The 19,398-nt window shown below is 40.6% G+C and overlaps 1 protein-coding gene across 1 annotated transcript; it reads right to left on the reverse strand.

The window, feature by feature from the left end:
• Nucleotides 1–3,953: 3,953 nt before the first annotated feature.
• Nucleotides 3,954–13,148, reverse strand: MIS18A (MIS18 kinetochore protein A). Its single transcript, XM_045540541.1, has 5 exons — nt 12,680–13,148; nt 9,762–9,828; nt 8,689–8,811; nt 5,321–5,417; nt 3,954–4,716 (listed from the first exon to the last, which is right to left on the reverse strand). Exons 1-5 carry the CDS (start codon nt 13,008–13,010, stop codon nt 4,636–4,638), a joined length of 699 nt encoding a protein of 232 aa, XP_045396497.1. The 5' UTR covers nt 13,011–13,148; the 3' UTR covers nt 3,954–4,635.
• Nucleotides 13,149–19,398: the final 6,250 nt, after the last annotated feature.

A 19,398-nucleotide genomic window follows, 5' to 3' on the forward strand; every position in this document is an offset into this window, starting at 1 on the left:
CAAGATTATTATTGTCCTCAAACCTCCAAAATTACAAGCCCGCAGCTACTGGTAAGAACAGACAATGGGATGTGACTGTGATGGAGTTACAAAGAGAGCTGAATCGTCCCATTCCCTCACGTCTGCGAAGTCGGCTCGCTGATTCTCATTTCCCCCCTTTTAACTATTTCTCGCTTCCTTTCAACGTTACGTGAGTTATAAGGTTGAAGAGCCCTTGAGGGGTCACCTTGTTCATCTCTGCCTTAAAAGTAGATAGAGTATATCTAACAACCACGGTGGTAATTGTTTAGGGAAAAGAAGTTATACAGTTCATTTAATTTTGTCGAGCTAATTAGCAGAGGTCCACGGGCGCCAACCTGAGGGAAATGAGGCCAGTTCTGTTTGAAATCACATTTGGGCCAATAAAACTCTGGGTCCCAGCACATCACTCCCCCAGACCACCCTCACCTCCCGCTCTGCCTTCCAGTTTACCACAAGGATTTAGACAAGTGTGAATGTCCCAGAGATATACTATAAGGATATAGATTGGCCCCGACTGCACCGGCACCCCCGTGACCAGCTGCCTAAATAATGAATTCGCCTGCAGATGGAACTCAGCTCTCACTGAAAAAATTAATGATCAGCACCCAAAATATGTCTGGGTTAGATCAAAGAATAAATTACCCTCCCTCAGTTCAAAAATGATTATAAGCCCACTGTCCCTGCCTGTTCACAGGCAAGCAGCTGCCCAGCTATTCATCTTATTCAGGGAAAACAAAATAGATGTATACAATATCCACTGTTGATATAAACTTTTAAGTCGTTTGCTTTCGGGTATTTTGCTTTATCTCCAGGAGAGGTGAAGAAAGTGACTGTGAGCCCTGAAGTGCTAAGATACAGCATTTCACTCTAGACTTATTAAATGAAAAGATGTTAGCACACGCTCTTTTGGGTATTGAAAAGAGAAATCATTTTCTCTATTCTTTTAAATTTTAACTCAAATAGTATAGGGAGAGATTCAAAATACACTGCAATGTGCTGGAAAACCAGCAAAACAGGGCAGGGGAAAGCCCTGACTTTCTTAGCACTTGCTGATTCTCTGTTGTAAACACCCTCAACATAGCCATGCTACCAACAGCCAGCTCAAAATTCCTGAAAATTTAACCGCTCTCAAAAGTTGGCTTCTGCACACCACTAGAGCTAGACAAAGAGGTGACTGGTGTAAAATTTCTTTCATGCCTTTCTATTTAGCGAGTAAACTCAATTGTTAAACCACTAAAAAATGTGAATTTTAGGCTATGATCACATTAAATATGGTGTGTCATCCTAGTTAGTCATTAAAACTCAGGTTATATTGAATGGTGCAGAAATACATTTAGGAAATCCTTTCAGTGAAAACAGTGTGCCCAGTACGAGCCCAAATATGCATATAAAAATGACTAGAAGGATATACCCAAAATGTGAATAGTAATCATCTATTAGTTGTGAGGTCATGTGTAGGTTTTATTTTCTTCTTTGTCCTTTTAATGTTTTTCAAATTTTCTGCAATGTTTGTTAAAACTGGAAAAAAATCCAATAAATGTTACATATTTTAGGAAAAACGTACAGCATTTCAGATTCTTTTAGGTTCAAAGAATCTTATGGGTAGACCGGCTAGAGAATCGAATCAGATCAATTCTATTTAAATAAGGTTAAATTTTTGTCATTTATTTTTGTGATGTCTTACTGTTTTAAAAGAGATTGTCAAATGCATAATCTAATTTGCTCATCCTTGATGCAGGGAAGGCAGGTTATTATAGTCTCATTTTGCAGAAGAGAAAACAGAGGCTTGAAACAATTTAATGATTCAGCCCTGCTGGCATGGCTAGTAAAGCCTCTAAACTGGGACTTTCTCCTGGGTTCCTGAGTGCCACCCCTGAGACCTTCCCTCAAAAACAAGCTGAGGGAAGCTTCGCTCATGGCTCCTTTGTTCAAGTTCCTACTGCACATCTAGACCTGATTCTGCAAGGGGTCATTCTCCTTGTCTCTCCCATTTTAAACGCCCAGAGCTGAGTCTAGAGACCAGAATCATCTAGGCAGGGCACACGCCCTCCAGGCACCAACACCACAGAAAGCGACAGCTACAGTGGATTCTTTAACTTGAAGATGATGAACATGACTGGAGAATTTGCTGAGAATGACAGAACCCACAATCTGGCTCGAAAACTATGTACGATATTCTCTACCCACCTATTTACAACAATCTTTAAAGGACACATAACAGGTTCTGGTATATTTCCATATCTTCTCCTAAAGAAAGGGGGAACACCCTTTATGGGAATGGCTGAACGAACAATTTCTGGTAGCTGCTGTCTGAAGACTTTGTTGGGTCCTCTGTGGCCTGGGCTGGCGTCTGTCCCCTGCTCCTGGATCCGCACTCCTGCTCACTGGCCGTGCTTTACCAGGCCTCATTCACCAGAAACAGCAGCACATCGGGTTTTTCAATTATAAGGGACAAAGTAAGAACCTGTTGCCTCAAGTAGTAGGTTTTAGTGGATATACAGGACAAGCTGAAAAACAAAAACAGAAAACCCCCCAGCATTCTGACAAGACCTCATGCACAGCAAGAAAAGCCAGGCCACCAGGTGTCAGGGAAACAGGAGGCCCCAGGAGGGGGTGGCCTGTAGGGGGAGATAGGCCCCTCTCCTGTGTCACCATACAACACGAAGAAAGAACACAGTCCCACCTGGACCCCTCACAGTGGGCAGTCTGGGAGGCTCAGGGAGCCTTTGCCCACCGCAGTGGCAAGGCCACTCCTTCACGGACACCACAGGCAGAGGCCAACGTGAGGACTTTCTTAAGAGACACAATGTTTCCTGGGACTGAGCTGCCTCAGTGGAGACCACGTGATACAAATGTGTGTCTGCTGGTTTCCATCTACACCCCAGGGGTGGTCAGTTCACCTCATCTGAAGTACCCTAACCGGAATGCAAGTGCAGGGAGGGAAAGCTAATCAAAGGCCACTCTAGAGGAAGCCACTAAAGCATCTGAGCTACACTTATCTTTTGATTCCCAACAGAGGCTTAGTTAATTAGCACCACGGGCATTAGAAATTACTTGTCATTGGTAAAATGAATTTTCAAGAAATGTGGATTGTGCAAATATCGTACAGCCCCTCTTGGCCTAGTATGAACAGAGTATAAGGACTCAGGGGGCCAAACTGCCTACAGGTTTGAAATGGTACCTGAAAATGACTGTTGGATATTCTTTAACCTGTATAACCAGAGAGTTGGTTGAATCTTGTGGCTAAAATACCCTCCCATCTGTTCTGAATAAATTTTTACACAAGGTGCCACCAAAGCACCTAAGAGGACAGACACCTGGGATTTCATCAAATTTATCAAGGCAGGATGACTGCCTCATTGCCAGTGGGTGTTGACATTTGCTTTCACAGTACCATAGTCTATCTCTTAGCAAGTTTGTGAGAGAGGAAACTTAGAGGGCTCACTCACTGTTAATTAGTAGAAGTTGTCAACAATCTGTCAAAAAGAACTTGCCAGGTACACATGTCGTCTCAGCTACTCAGGAGGCTAGATGGGAGGATCACTTGAACCCAGGAGTTTAAGACCAGCCTGGGCAACATATCCAGACCCCATCTTTAAAAAAAATTTTTTTAATTAAAAAAATAAATTTTAAAAAAGAACTCAATAATCATAATGATCAAGTCAACTTGACTTAGGATTTTTTGCTCTGATAACTTTACTATCCTCAGAAACAATTAGGGAAATTCTGAGCAAAAGCTAAGTGACTCACTATATGCAGTGAGTACTGCCATGTGACTTCATTTGTACCTAGAAACAGAAAGGGGCCTGGGGAAATTTGGGGTTACTTTTTATTCCTTAGATTATCTTACTTACATTCACAGTGCCATACTCATTAATGTGTACATTTCATGGTACCAGGACTTCTGAACTCAGTTAAATACCACAATTCAGTTTAAAAATCAACCTTAAAGCACTTTAATCTTTATTCTACTCCTGATTATAAAAATTATACATACACTATAAAAGTTTTACATTATAGAAAACTGAAAAATTAAAAATTCCCCCAGAATCCCACCATCAGAGGGAATCCCATCCCTCCTACTCTCTTTGATAAGTATTCTTCCAGATTTTTAAAGCATATAGCAGTAAATAAACAGGATAAAGTGGAATCCTACTGTACATAGGTGCTATTCTGTTCCTGTGCACGTTTTCAAATAGTTCTGACAAATAATTCCACTGATGAGTTTCTCCAAAGAGCTGCATTATGCATTTCATTTTCAGAGAAGATTCAACCACACTGTGGATAGAAAAACCTATAAGATTTTCTTATTATTCATGTTAAATATTGTCCCAAATATTAAAGGTAAATTAAAGTTCTTAAAAAATAGGAAAGGAAGAATAATGAACTTGATACAGAGGAGAAAACAGCTCAGAAAATTATCCCACTTTCTTATCAAAATAAATACTCCTAACTCCAATTCCAGAAGTACCATAAAATGGCTTTAAAATTGGGATTTGGGAAACAATCACCTCTTTACCATAAAATATAGCTGTAAAAGTAACGCTACAATTTTTCTCTTTTAACAAATAAGAGTAGAAGGGACAGGGCAGAGTGAGGGACACAGAGTAGGGCTCAGTTTTGGTCACTGGTAAAGGGCAATTTTGATTCAACCTCCCACAGCTGCATTTGTAATGCTTTCAAGACATCTTCCATCTGTTGAATTAAAATAAACACATGAATATGATTAAAAATTATACATGGTTAAACATGAAAATATACATTGTTAATGCAATTTTGAACATTTCATGCATTATACATATTTATTCAGTGTCTAATATAACTATATAGAGGCATAAACTAAATTTTATTAAATAAGACATAATTCTATTGACAGTAGTTCTCCACCTGTAATCTATGGCTCCTTTATACACTCATCCCCATCTTGCCTATCTGGCCATGAAAAGATGCTAACATTCAACAATAAAGCTGTTTGTACCACAAGAACTCAATCAAATAAAATATTGATTTGAGCCAAAGATATATGTCTAATTTAACAGTTTTAGAACACATACTGTTTTGATTTCGGCATGAAATGCCTTCCTTATTATTTTGTTGATAAAGCTTTAGCTTAATTTATAGTCTGGTTCCCAAAAATATCAACTTTACTAGCAACTGAAATAAAATAAGCACTCTCTTACTGTACAAGTTCTAAGATCAAAACAGATGACATTATGAGAATTATTGTTTGTGGAGTAGCCCTTGTTCACCGGCAAGAAGTTGCTCGTACAAAGACATAAAAGGTACAGAATAAAATTACCTGTTTTAAAGACTTTTCTATTTCAACTCTGCTTTCAAGATTAAAAAGCTCTTTATCTTCTGGCACAATTTGCTTTTCAGAGGACCCTAAAATATAACTAAAGTACAGTACAAAGTAAAAATATGAACTGAGCATGGTATCCCAGCTACGTGGGAGGCTAAGGTGGAAACAGTGCTGGAGCTCAGGAGTTTGAGGCCAGCCTGGGCAACATAGTGAGACCCACGTCTCAAACAAAAACAAAGTTAAAATACGAAAAAGGAACAAATACAAAATTTATGTCAGTTAATAATACTGAAACTCTATGTATATTACAGTGCATGTTAGTAACAAGTAAACAAAACCCCTATTCTTGTGAATAGCAACCTACCTAGGAAGCTGGACTATATGATATCATGCCTTTCTCCTTAACAGCTTTTACCAGATAATTCTACATATTAATCTTTAAGTATTTCATTATTGGAATAAACTTGCTCTGTAGTAAGCTGAATGGCAAAATATTTTCACTCACAGTTCAAAATTTTAAGGGCAAGTTTAAAGATCCTGCAAAGTCATTGCTTTCTCGCTTTATATAACTTTTTGGAGACAAGTGTTTTCAAATTTGACTTTTAATAGTAATTTGGACATAGGAAAGACCATGTGAAGACACAGGGAGAAACAACCATCTTCAAGACAAGGTGAGAGAGCTCAGGAGAAACCAATCCTGCCTACACCTTGATCTTAGACTTCCAGCCTCTAAAACAGTGAGACAATAAATTTCTGCTGTTAAAATTGAAATAAATAATTTGTGAAGTCAACTCTTGATTACCTAAATTTGGCCAACTTCAACAGTCATCCTCCAGGTTATGCTTTGCTTGATTCTTTAGAGTTTATGAGATGCTATAATTTAGAAAAGTACTGAATACCAGAAAAACTAACTTGGCAACAGGATGACAACAGGCCCAGTGCTAGTAACAAAATAAATCTAAACAGCAAGGAAGAAAATGCCAGTGTTTCTCAAAAGAAAACTGGTTCATTTGCATTTCTTTAGTAGAAGTTTTTTGTCATATGCAGCAACTTCAGTACATGGCTTCTTTTGTCAAATAAGAATAGTCTTCGCTTGGAAACCCTATGGGTTATATTCCTAAAAAACAGCACAGTAGGCAAAATTGCAGAAGGCAATTAACGTTCTATTTAGAGAGAGAGAGAGAGAGAAAGAGAGGAAGATAAGGCAGAAAAATTAAATGGCATTGAGTAATTTATAAAACTGTAAAAAACGTTATAGAAGGCATAAACTTCTAAAACAAAACCAGATTTCTTGGCATTAAAATTTTTCCCCAAGAGGCAACTTTTACCCTAAATTCAACTGTTCAGGAAAAATAGCTTCAATACTATGATCCTTGGGCAAAAATCTTCCATGAGTTTTCTTGTATAAAAATAATATCAGTTTTAAAAGTTTTGTACCAACTCTACTGTATTAAGATTTCATGTTGTTTATAGTCGTATTCTCCCTTACTTAATTTCCACAAACCTTGGTAAAATTCTCACAGAGATTAACAGAGGATTTGTTTGGGCCTCCGTCTTAATTCATATATTAAGACCAAAATAGATTATCTCTCCAGACAGACCTAAACGCTTTGTAACAGGGAATAGTATTTGTTACATTATTCTTTTGTGTAAGAGCTATATAAAGTTTGCAGATTATAGAATTTTGATCTAGGCTGGGTAGCGGTGGCTCACGCCTATAATCCTGGCACTTTTGGGAGGCCAAGGTGGGAGGATTGCTTGAGGTAAGGAGTTCCAGACTAGCCTGAGTGAGAGCAAGACCTGGTCTCTACAAAAAATAGAAAAAGTTAGCTGGGTGTGATGGCTCATGCCTGTAGTCCCAGCTACTGGGAGGTTGAGGCAGGAGGATCACTTGAGCCCAGGAGTTTGAGGTTGCCATGAGCTATGATCATGCTATTGCACCCTACCCAGGTGACAGAGCAAGTCTCTGTCTCAAAAAAAAAAAAATTGATCTAAACTTGTCTAGTTTCCAAAAAGGTGGCAAAACTACTGTTACTAAGGAACAATTCAATCAAGGAATAATTAGAACAGTAAAAAGAATACTGTTTTAAATTTTTTGAAGAGGAAAAAATCTAAGATATTCAACAGGAGTGATAAAATAGCTTGAATAATGAAATCTAGGCACATTCTTTCCTTCTTAAATTGTTCTTTCCTGATATGTCAGATTTCTTAGGCATCCTTGAAGTACTGAGGGTTACATCTTTTCCAGGATAAGTGAAAATACACTGCAGTCAACTGATTTATTTTTGTGCTATCTTTAAAGGCCAATGAATTGGGAGACCATTAAGATATCTGCAGCCAGGTGCAGTGGCTCATGCCTGTAATCCCAGCACTTCAGGAGGCCAAGACAGGAAGATTAATTAAGGCCAGGAGTTTCAGACCAGCCTGGGCAACATAGAGAGACCCTATCTCTACAAAAAATTTTTTAAAAATTAGCCAGGAGTGGTGGTGCATGGCTGTAATCCTAGCTACTTGGAAGGCTGAGGCAAGAAGATTGCTTGTGCCTAGGAATTTGAAACTGCAGTGAGTGGTGATCAAGCCACTGCCCTCCAGTCTGGGCAACACAGCAAAACCCTCTCTCAAAAAAAAGATGTCTGAAATTCTATAACTGATGTCTGTCTTCAGCCTCTAATTCACACTTTCCTAACACTTTTTAGAAATCTTAGAGAACGAAGGCTTTTCCTTGCATTTCTCAAAAAAAGCAGACAATTCTTTACTATAGGAAATAGTTGGGCTTTGTATTTCTGCTTTTCCAGAAAACCAAAGGGATTTCTTTCCTAACCATTTTGAAATTTCTATTTCTTCATGATATCCAAGGAGGCTAAAAACTGGGGGAAGAGGCCAGGCTTGGTGGCTCAAGCCTGTAATCCTAGCACTTTGGGAGGCGGAGCGGGAGCATTGCCTGAGGCCAGGAGTTCTGAGACCAGCCTGAGCAAGAGCAAGACCCTGTCTCTACAAAAAGATAGGAAAAACAAAACAAAACAAAAACCCTGGGGGAAGAAAATTGGACTATATATATTGATCCAAACCATTGCTTCAAAACAATCCTATTAAACTACATTTAATTTTTAAAAACAACTGAACATATTTTTACTCCAAAAAAATTTTCAGTGTTTTCTGCTACAATTTAGAGTGTCTGACTTTTCTAATAACAAATAAATCACATCAAAGCAAAAAAATCACTGACTTTATTGCCAGAAATTATTACTTGAAAATATATTTTAACCAGTGGTGATTTAGTTCTGATGTTTTCAATGCTAATTTCTTTGCAAACTTAACTTTCTGAGACATCAGCTGTTAGGTAATCATTTATATCTCAAACTTACCTTTCAATGGCTTCAACACTGAGGCAAAACAAGTCCCTCTTGTAATCAAGATTCTTGGGAGTGCATTTATATATATAGCCAAGATTCAGTGAGCACCCAGTGCAGTACAAAGTCTCAAGAATGCTGCAATAAAGAAATGTCATCACTTTAGGAAAGAAAGTAGCAACTCGTTATAATAAAAATCCCATTGTTAAAATCCACAAACACTTAAGTTTCTCAAGCATGTTATTCTGACCATATTAAGTTATATACACAAGATAGGAAAAAAAAACGATAGTAAGATATTTGCAATGCAAATGTAAGGACAGTCATCTCCAGGCCACAATGCCTTAAGCATAAATGACAAGAAACATAAAAAAGCAATAAGAAGAGAGGATACTGAGGTGGTGTTTTTCTAGAATATAAACTCCTCAATCTGGCATTAAGATTTGCAACTAAGAGATAAGAGTTAAAGACAGTTTAAAGAAGATAACTACAATGAAACAAATGTTATTAGTTCTAGCTGAAATCTTACTGCCTGGCTGGTTCTCAGCCTGATGTCTGATCTCACTATTAAAAGATTTGTAGGGCCTGGGACTGCTGGAGCTCCTGTGTTGTTGCTTCTGATCACAAGCAGCCTTGTCTGTTTACCCCAATGGGGGGAGGGGTGGGGTGTGTGTGTGTGTGTGTGTGTGTGTGTGTGTGTGTGTGTGTGTGTGTGTGTGTGTGTGTGAGTGATATTAGCATTTTATGTGTGCCATGATATGAAAAAAGTGGGTAGCACTGGTCTAAAGCACCATTTGACTCTGAGATTTTATGATACAGATATTTTCTTTTTCTATTTTTATTTTTGATTTTCTCCACCACCAAGCCCAAACACCCAAAATGAGAGTGTCAGAATATGTTTTTATAAATCTAAGGGCGACCATAACCGCTCAAGAATTAATATATGTGAATGACTGATTTTATACTGATTACCATGAAAACAGTTTTATCCCAAGTAACCTTACTGGTAATGATCTTTTAAGGATTTTTACTTGAAAAATAAACATTTTCCCTAACGTACACACTCACATAGATAAAGCCTTACTCACCAACCGTTTTCCCTTTCACGTTTGGATAGCTTCTGTTCCTTATCCACAGAAACATTACAGGAAACACCTACAAAGAGAGAACAATAATGTATTAATGTGGTTTGTAAATACACATGCAGACATCTACAGAATTTCTAGTCCAACTTTTATTTTAGAATTCGGAGGACCAGAAAAAACAAGAGCTCAGTCTCTCACACACACACACACACACACACACACACACACACACACACACACACACATGGTTCAAAACTAAACATCCTGGGGTCTTCTGGAAAAAGATGGCAAAGTAAGAGTTATTTCCTTCCTTTCCCTGAAAACCACTGACGTTAACAAAATGAATAAGGAGAAAATTCAATCGATAGTGAAACGTGGAACCATTAGAACTTCAATTCACAGACTGCAAACAGTTTCTGTCAGATAGTGAAATTGAGATCAAGGCCAGGTGCGGTGGCCCATGCCTGTAATCCTAGCACTCTGGAAGGCTTAGGTGAGAACATTGCTTGAGGTCAGGAGTTTGAGACCAGCCTGAGCAAGAGTGAAACCTTGTCTCTAGTAAAAACTGAAAAAATCAGCTGGGTGTAGTGGTGAGCACCTGTAGTCCCAGCTGCTTGGAGGTTGAGGCAGCAAGATCACTGGAGCCCAGGAGTTTGAGGTTGCTGTGAGCTAGGCTGATGCCACAGCACTCCCAAGAATTGCACCTGCTGCCAAGTGGACATGAAAGTAGGAAAACATTTTCAACCACTCAAACTTGTTTCCTTGGGATGAGGGAACCATTGATGATTAACCAAACAAACTCAGGAATGGGAAAGCTACTAAGAGGCTTTCTTATACTAATAAGAGTACTGAAATCAAGTAATGAATCCATATAAACATTATATTAAGGCCATGTTATGGCTACAGAACAAAACGAAAATGTTATAAACCTTGACAAAGTAAAAATAATTAAACCAACTCAAATTAGGTAAGGAGGGAATGAAAAAGAATCTAAGAGTTCATTTCTTTGTCTTGAGGGAGGTGTTAAATCGTTAAATCAGATTATCTAAAGCTAACAAATCGAGGTATTTATAGTTTTTAAAATTTAAAAACCACTGATAGAAAAAAACTAAATAACAGAAATAATAGTATTTCTCCATGTAAAGCAAAACAAAGAAAAGAGCCCACATGGCAAAAGATAGAAAAGTTATAAAAACAGACTACAAATAAAATGAAAGATGTAATACTAAACATGTTATTTCTTAAAAAGCTGTAAGCATAGTAAACTCACTTACTCAAAGAAAGAACTTCTACAGTATCAAAAATCTCAACCCAAATATATGCTATTCTAATGGTGGCAAGGCTGGAAACAACCTAGACCTCTATCAATAGGGACAGACTGGGTGGATCATCAGCACCCCCATTAGAGAAATCACTTAAGTGGCACTTGCTATGCATTCTGAGTACATGACACACATTAACTCATTTAATTCCCACAACTACCCCATGTGAATATTATCCCCATTTTACAGAGGAAGAGAGGCACAAATAGGTTATGTGGCTTACCTAAAGATACACAGCTAGTAAGTGGCAATCTCAGCAAGGGTACACCAAGCAGCTGCCAAAAAAGTGAAGTATATCTACATACACTAATATGGAAAAATATTCAGTACATGTGGAATAAAAAAAGGTTGCTTAATAGTATGAATAATATAATCTCAAGTGTGTTAAAAATTTACATGTTTAAATATGTTCACACATGCATGGAATGTTATCTGTGACTACAGATGAGAATAAAGCATGTGTAATTCTGAGACTATGGTAGTGTGTGGGTCAAGGGATAAGTCCTTTTTACTTGTACACCCCTCTGCAGGGTTTGATTTTAATGGGCGCAAAGGGTTACTCTCAATGAATCATTACAGGAAATGTATGTTATTGGCTTATGTTTAACTACTGTAAATGGATTCAGCAATAATAGTTCATAATCTGATGTATCCTTATGGAAAACAACAAGTCCCAGAAAGTTCCATTCCACTAGTGGACACTGGTATGCCCCTTTATTCCCACTATTACACTCAGGAAGGAAAATACTCCACATATGTCAATAAGCTGGTGGAGAATTTCTGCCATCAAAATATTTACAGAATTCAAACAGCAAAAAGGTCATCTTGAAAACCACAATCCAAAAGCAACACCCTAATATTACACCAATTCAGAAAATGTATGTGAGCCACTTTATCGCCAAACAAATACTGTGAAAACAACAAAATGAGGGAATGTTGGGAAAACACAGAGGTAACTGGTAGAACCAGGATTAACAGCTAGAACTCTGGCCTTCTTCTTAACTCCTTTACTATGTCCTCTTGCCTCTCCAAATTTGATGGGGTTGTTGGTGCTTTTATTGCAACTCCATGTTTGTAACACTTGAGACTGTAAAGGCATCCACTAATAGAACCAGTAAGATCTGAGAAATCAATCTTGACAACCCCTTGCAGGAAGCAGGCAGATGGAAAGTTTAATTTCTTAAATAAACCACTAAAACATTATTCACTAATTTCTGTAGGGATTAATAGTACTGGCTACATCATAAAATGCTTACAATCTAATGGCCCCCTTTTTTTAGGGTCTTTAAAAAAAAAGTATTGCCATTTGTTTCTAAGTAATGCTCACAATGATGCAGATTCAATCGCTCCTCTTACGGGATGGGGGAACCCCAGAAAAAGGCATGTCACTCGTGAGCCCAAGTGCAGGGTGACCCTTCTCCCCGTTTGCTGAGACAGCTAACACTCTCAAGATTTTTCTGCTTTTAAAGTTCCTGGGCAGCGCTAAAAAGCCCTCCCCATCTAGGGCCGCCCAGGTGCGGCAAACCTGGGGAGAAGGCGATCCCAACCTCCGCCCCACCCCGCCCCACCCCACCCCACCCCGGCCCGGCCCAAACTGACAGCGCAGCAGGATGCAGTTGGTGTCCTCCTGGCTGGACACCCAGCTCAACGAGTCGCCCAGCGGCCGCCGGCAGCCAGAGCACAGAAACACCAGCGGCCTCTCCTCTGCCCCCGCCGCCTCCTCGAGCCGCGCCTTCTCTGCGTTGCCCACCGACGCGTCCCCGTTTGTGGAGTTCCACATGCTCGCCCATTTCTGCAGCAGCTGGTGGCGGTTCGAGTCTTCGGAGAGCCGCTTGCCCAACAGCAAGGAGTCACTCCACTTGCCCTTATCGCCACACGTACAGCTGGTAGAGGCGCCTCCGCAACAATTCCGCGCCCAAGCGCCCGCCATCACCTACAAATCTCCCGCGCCCCAGAGCGCCACGGGAAAAATTCCCCTGCGCATGCGCGGGGCGGGGCGAGGTGACGGAGGCCTAGATAGAGCGAAGGGCTGAGGGAGGCGGGCCAGCGAGGAGCCTCTAGTGCGCATGCTCGCGGTTGGGCAAGGGCAAGGCCGGGCCTGGTAGTCACTGCGCCTGCGTCAGATTTTCCACCCTAAGGAGAGTGAGGATGCTGGCGATCGCTTGCCTTGTCCGCTTAAGGCGGTTATTCACCCCCTCGCCGGGGAGGGACGACGTCGTTTAGAAAGTTAAGGGCTCTAAATAAATTACTAGCTCCTCACCAAGACCTTCATCATGGTTAGTAACAGCGAATATGCCGCGGCACGGTGCCCGGGGAGCGGAGTTGGGAGCACACTTCCCGCCGTGAGATGCTGCAGCCCCTCGGACTTTAGGTTGCCTAAGAATCACCTGGGGGGCTGGTTCAGCAAGGCTTGCTGGGCCCCACCTTCAGATTCTGGTTCAGTAGGTAGAGGCTTAGCCCGAGAATTTGCATTTCTGACAAAATCCCGGGCGGGCGTGTGGACGTTGTAAGCTTTGGCAACTCCACTTTAATTAAAAAAAAAAAGTTTGTGTGTGTGTGTGAATTGACAAGTTATGGTTGTGTATAGGCAGCCTCACTTTTGATTACCACTGCGCTAGTGTGTCTGCTTCTGGGGGCCAAGTTTCCTTGAGGTGGAGAAAGCGGGGCTTGTTGGAAGCCCCCTCATCTCGCGTTCCTTTGGGCATTGTTACTGTTGCAATGAGACCCACGGCTAATGGGAGCGGGGAACCAAACTCTGTAAACTAAAGAGGTTTATTCTGAGCCGAGTAAGTATGACTGCAGCCTGGGGAGCCCCACGCAAGAAGCCTTGAGTAAGTGCTCCCGAGGGGGTGGGGTTACAGTTTGGTTTTATACATTTTAGGGAGACAGAAATTGTAGGTAAAATCATAAATCAGTACATGGACGGTGTAGTTGGTTTGGCCAGAAAAGGCAGTACATCTTGAAGGGGAGGAGAGGGGCTTACAGGTTAGGTGGATTCAAAGATTCTTTGATTGGTAATTGGTTAAAGAAATAAAGATTTGTCTAAAGGCTTAGAATGTTTTCAGATAAGGAAGTCTGCTAATCAGAGAGCAAACCACAACATACTGACTCAGTGATCTGTGAAGCAAATTGATGGCCTGTAGGTGTGACTTAACCTTTGCCTTGCATGGCCTTCGGTCCCGTTAATAATTTAGTGTCTTATTGTCACAAGAATGTGTTTTATCAGTCTTATGATCTCTGTTTTAACATTAATGCTGGTCAATCCATGTATCCAAACTCCAAAAAGAAGAGGGCATAACGAGGCATGTTTGGACCTCCCTTCCCTTCATGGCCCGGATCTCAGTTTTAAGGTTTTTCTGGGGTCCCCTTGGCCAGCAGGGGGTCCGTTCAGTTGGCAGGGATGGGGGAGGTGGATTTTATTTTGGTTTACACCTAGAAAGGGCCCCAGATCACTCAAGCTAGCACTGCAAGGGAGTTGAACAAACCGGTATGGGCAGCAGCAGCCATGCTGGAAAGCATGGAAGGGCCTCTGCTGTTCGGATCAAGGAGCCGTTTGCCCTTGCAAGGGATGAGCATCGGGGTGGTAAGGACAGATTTCCTCAACACTCACAGAAAGCCAGCCTCTGACTTTAAAACACCACAGGTCGGGAGAGAAAGCTGTTGGAGAACAGAGCAGACACACCGCTGACAACTTGGCAGTGTATCTGAGAAGAAAGCTATCCCCAAGGACCTACCTACATCTGTTCCTACTATGCTCTGGGTGTTCCCCAAGTCACTGCCCGCTTTGCTGTGTTAGGTAAACTATTTATGTAAAATTTACTTCCAATTTTTGCTAATGATGTCTTTTTGCCACTAGCAAAAAGCAAAAGCTTTGGAGTCAGAAGGCCTGGGTTACCTCTCCCTCCTCAAAGTAGTAAGTGTGTAGGAAACTTTGGAAATGCTATTTCCTCCCCTGAGTCTGAGTCTTCATGGAGTAAATGGGTCAGTACAGCACCGGGTTGTTAATGAAGATCAAGTGATATAATACACATGAAAATACATTGTTAACCCTAGCATACCATGTTCTATAATTAGCTTCCAACTGGAAGAAAATGCTTCAAATATTTTAGGTTTTTGTCTTTTGGCTTGGTTTTTTTTTTTTTTTTGCTTTTTGACCCATAGAATTTCCATCTCTCCTGCTTTCATGGAGCTAAGTAACCCTGACCTTCCTGGACTGTTGTTTTTAAGCACGGTATCTCTGGCACAGCATTGATACAACCCCACTCTTATCCTGGAGTGAAGATTGCAGTGTTGATTAATATCTTGGACTAGATGCTATCATTTCTTCATTGAGATTCTATTTGCAACTAACGTACCTGCAGAATTGTCTACGTCCTAAGAGGGCCATGGCAGAACACAGAGGGCACACTCAAATTCCAATAACATGGGAGGGTTTCTTTGCAAAGATGTAGACAGCATGTGAGAGAGAACCATGGGGGATTGGGCAGGAATCCAGACTGGAAGCACTGGAGCCAACATCACCACCCCCCCTCGATTCGCGGGGTTGTGGGAAGAGGTTACTCACCAGAAGCCCAAAGGTGAGAGGTCCACTTTGAGAGGATCACCTTTTCATCAAGGGTCACAGCCAGCTGGATGACCTCGAAGGGAGAGAGGCAGGAGATTAAATTCCCTGACCTCGCTTTCCTCCCTCCTTCCAGTTTCCTGCTGGAACTCCCCATGGCCCGTATCCAACCAGAGTCCAGAGGGTGTGGAGCCTATTGACGTCATCCGTGTAGGTCCGCCTCCGTCTGCAGAGAGCAGGGGGCAGTGTGCATGGGAAGGAATCCTATACACAGCCTGCCCTTGTTCAGGGGCAAGGGACAGGCCATCCTCCCTGAAGAGGTTCTAAGGACATAGTGGGAAGCAAAATGTAGTGTTCCATTTCATTTCCATCCTGCAATCTTTTCTTACTCAACATGTCAGTTGCTCAGACTGCCTCATTCAACCCTCTTTTTTGGCTTGGTTCAAAAGCCTTGGTGTAAACAATTAACAAATGTTAGTCCAATTCAATATCAATGGCTAGCACTGGGGGAGGGGAGAGAGAGAGAGAAAATGAGAATATAACTAGAGGAGAGAAGGAATAAGGAAAAAGGGAGAAGAAAGAAATGAGACCTTGACAATTGTGCAGGAAAAATTGTGGCTTTTTAAAAGTACAATTGGGGAAAATCAAAAATTAATGGCTACTGAATACAATCGCAGGCTAGATTTTAATTGCGTGCACTTCCTTACATTTATACATAAGAAGACAATAAGATGTGACGACAGGTCTCTGGAGTCTGTCAGCTGACCTCTTCAGTATGTGGAGAGCCAGCTGCAGCTGCATGTGAGGACCATTTGATCCAACTCATGTTGGTAGAAATATGTCTGGGAGCCAAATGGCACCTAAGGCTGCCTTCCCCAACCAGCTGGCACCAAGAGAATGCCATGCCGAGCGCTCAGCCCCCAGGGACCTGCTGCCACAATCAAAGCCCTCCTTAGAGGGTAAAATGCACTGTGGGAAAAGTGGGGATAGATATTTATATCTCTGTTCCAAGAGTGAAACAATAACTACAGGAATATACTTTACCTTCTTAAAAATCCTCAGAGGCAGGATGTTCTTTAAATAGATCTGTTTCCTTCTCCTATTTAGTGTGTGGAATCACGATTTTCCAGTCGTTAACAGAGATATTTGGTTCTCATGCAAGTTAAAAAAGAATAAGGCGAAGAATGTGATTTTCAGCAAAATCATAACATATTTGAGCTGAGAAAGAATCCACACATCTTAATCTGCATGTCTCTTTCTACAGATGGAAAAGCTGAGGTCCAAGAGTCATGGATCTAGTTAGTGTCAGAGATTTGTGGCCATCTGAGTTGAGATGCATCTGGTACCCTTCCCCTCCTGGGAAGTCTTCTCCTCCCTTACTCCAACAGTATGGCTATGGTGGGTCCCATCCTGAAGGTCTTATCCTCTTCCGTCCCATTCCAGAGGTGGGCTATGTCCCAGCCCTGGGGGCCAGTCTCACCTTCCAGGTCACGGCACCTGGTCCAAGGTGAGCAAGTGACTGAACTAGAGCCAGTCTATGTCTATCCCTGGAACTTTTCATGCCAAAACTTGGAGAAATAGTCTTCTGCTCACTCTTTCCTCTTGATTCATGAGCCCAGAGCTGTCATAAGCTGTGTCCCTACCCACATGAAACAGCCTGGCATGACACTGACCCTAAGAGAGAAGCAAGATGCAAAGTGGACCCCCGGAGTCCTAGCAGCACCCCACTTCCCACTGCTCTCCCTCCAGCACTGTGGCCACCCTCATAGCATGTTCCCATTAGTCACCACTGTTGTTTAAACTACTGAGAAATGGGTTTCTGTCACTTCCTCCCAAAAGAATCCTGAGCAAATACAGATTCCAGTGTAGAACCTAGGTCTCTGGACCAGTACAGTGTTCACACCACTAGACCAAATAGTTGAAATTTAACAACATACATTTAATAGTGCCTTGAAGTTTTCAAAATATAGTCTTCCAAGGAGGCAAACTGAGGAATTACAATATCATGTAAGAGAAGAGTACATTTCCAATATAAAATTCTTAAGACAGCCCCACACTTTCATTCCAGGCACTCTTTGTTTCCCCCTAGTTCTGTTCATTTTTCTGAATATAACCAGAATAAGGTATCAACTAGAGAATGACAGTTTTTAACACCTATGCCAAACATCTGTAAATCTCTCTTTTAACTAAAAGAGGGATCTCTAAGCTCAATACAGACTAATCAAAAAGTGAGGGTTGTGACTTCTGAATCTGGAATAATATCAGAGATGCTTAAGATTGCAAATTATGTATTCTTGGAAAGATTTGAGAAAATGTTGCATTCATAGTAGAAGGATTGAAAGATAAAGAAATTCAGAGGAAATAGAATAAAATGACTAAGAAATGTGAAAGATGAGAGAAGAGATAAGAGGCAGAAGCAGTCAGTCCAGGAGGGAACTGGACCACCAACATGTGACTAGTAGGTGGTTCAAATATACAGGAAAGACAAAATAAAGAGAAGAAATAATACAAAGTCCCAAAGATTGTTCAGATTGAAAGGTTAGACTAATTGCCCAGAACAAGGAATGAAATAATCTCACACTAAGGCTTAGCATTGTAAAATATCAGAACTCCAACCTTAAGAGAAGTTTCCAAAAGTTTCAAAGAAGAGAAAAAAGGTGCAAGAATCAGCTGGCATTAGACTTCTCATCAGCAACTTCAGAAGCTAGAAAGTTCAAAGTTTAGTGGGAATATGATTTTCAGACCAGAGTTACATACCCATTCAAATCATGATCTGTGTACAGTTGACATTTTCAGATATAACTGAACTTCAGAGATTTATCTTTTACACATCCTTTCTTATTTTAAAATGTCCTGCAACAAGAAATGTGGGAAGATGGTGACAATAAAAGAAAAGCAAGAAGTGTACAAGAAGAGGCTGGAGCATCTTGTCATTCCAGAAAGCAAAGAAGATATTAAACAAACAAACAAAATACGGATGTAACCAACATGAACAGTTTATCACTGTCCAAAAAAGCAATCTTTAAGGTGATGAGGTCATTTGCATATCAGTAAAGATAATAGCTGTATTGGATTGAAACACATAAAATAGATTTAAATTCACAAATTCATAATTGTTTTTGAAAAGCTTCTCATTATTCACTGTTGGAAGATGCTAGAAAGCCCAATCATTACTTTGAAAACTGTTCTCCCCAAAAAGGAATAAATCAAGCATTTATCCCATCTTTCCTATATGAACTATATCTCAGGTAACAAAATAGTTCAAGAGGGAATGCTTTTTTTCTTTTTATAAGAATAGCATCTAATAAATGAAGAAAGAATGATAGAATAAGATCACCATTTTTACAGCCCTTGTGAACTAAAGGATCTCAGCAATGATCATCACAGCCTAGTCACATCATAAAAGAAAGAGACAACCAGACATTATGTGCCTCCTGAGAAAAGTATGCCAAACCACCTATGAGGTGTTCATGCCCCAAAATTTGAACCTAAATTTGATCCAGCTGTAAGATCTAATTTCACATTCTAGGAAATACACGGAGGAGAAAACATGACTAATACCACCATGGGATAAATTGGCAAACTCTTCAGGGCAAATAACCTATTTCTTCAACAAATAAATTGCAAGTTCAAAAATAAACTAGAAGTTTTCACACTAAGATTAGGAGCAAGGCAAGGATGTCCCCTGTCACTTCTTTTCAACATCATACTGGAAGTACTATTTAATGAAATAAGATAAGAAAAAGAAATAAAAGGT

This window comes from Lemur catta, chromosome 1 (genome assembly GCF_020740605.2).
Source record: "Lemur catta isolate mLemCat1 chromosome 1, mLemCat1.pri, whole genome shotgun sequence".
NCBI lineage: Eukaryota > Metazoa > Chordata > Mammalia > Primates > Lemuridae > Lemur > Lemur catta.

Coding starts and splice junctions, on each gene's coding strand:
- MIS18A (XM_045540541.1), bottom strand. CDS start 13,010: ATGGCGGGCGCTTGGGCGCGGAATTGTTGCGGAGGCGCCTCTACCAGC. Junction 9,829..12,679: donor CAACTGCATCCTGCTGCGCT/GTCAGTTTGGGC, acceptor CTCTCTTTGTAG/GTGTTTCCTGTAATGTTTCT. Junction 8,812..9,761: donor CGTGAAAGGGAAAACGGTTG/GTGAGTAAGGCT, acceptor TCTTTATTGCAG/CATTCTTGAGACTTTGTACT.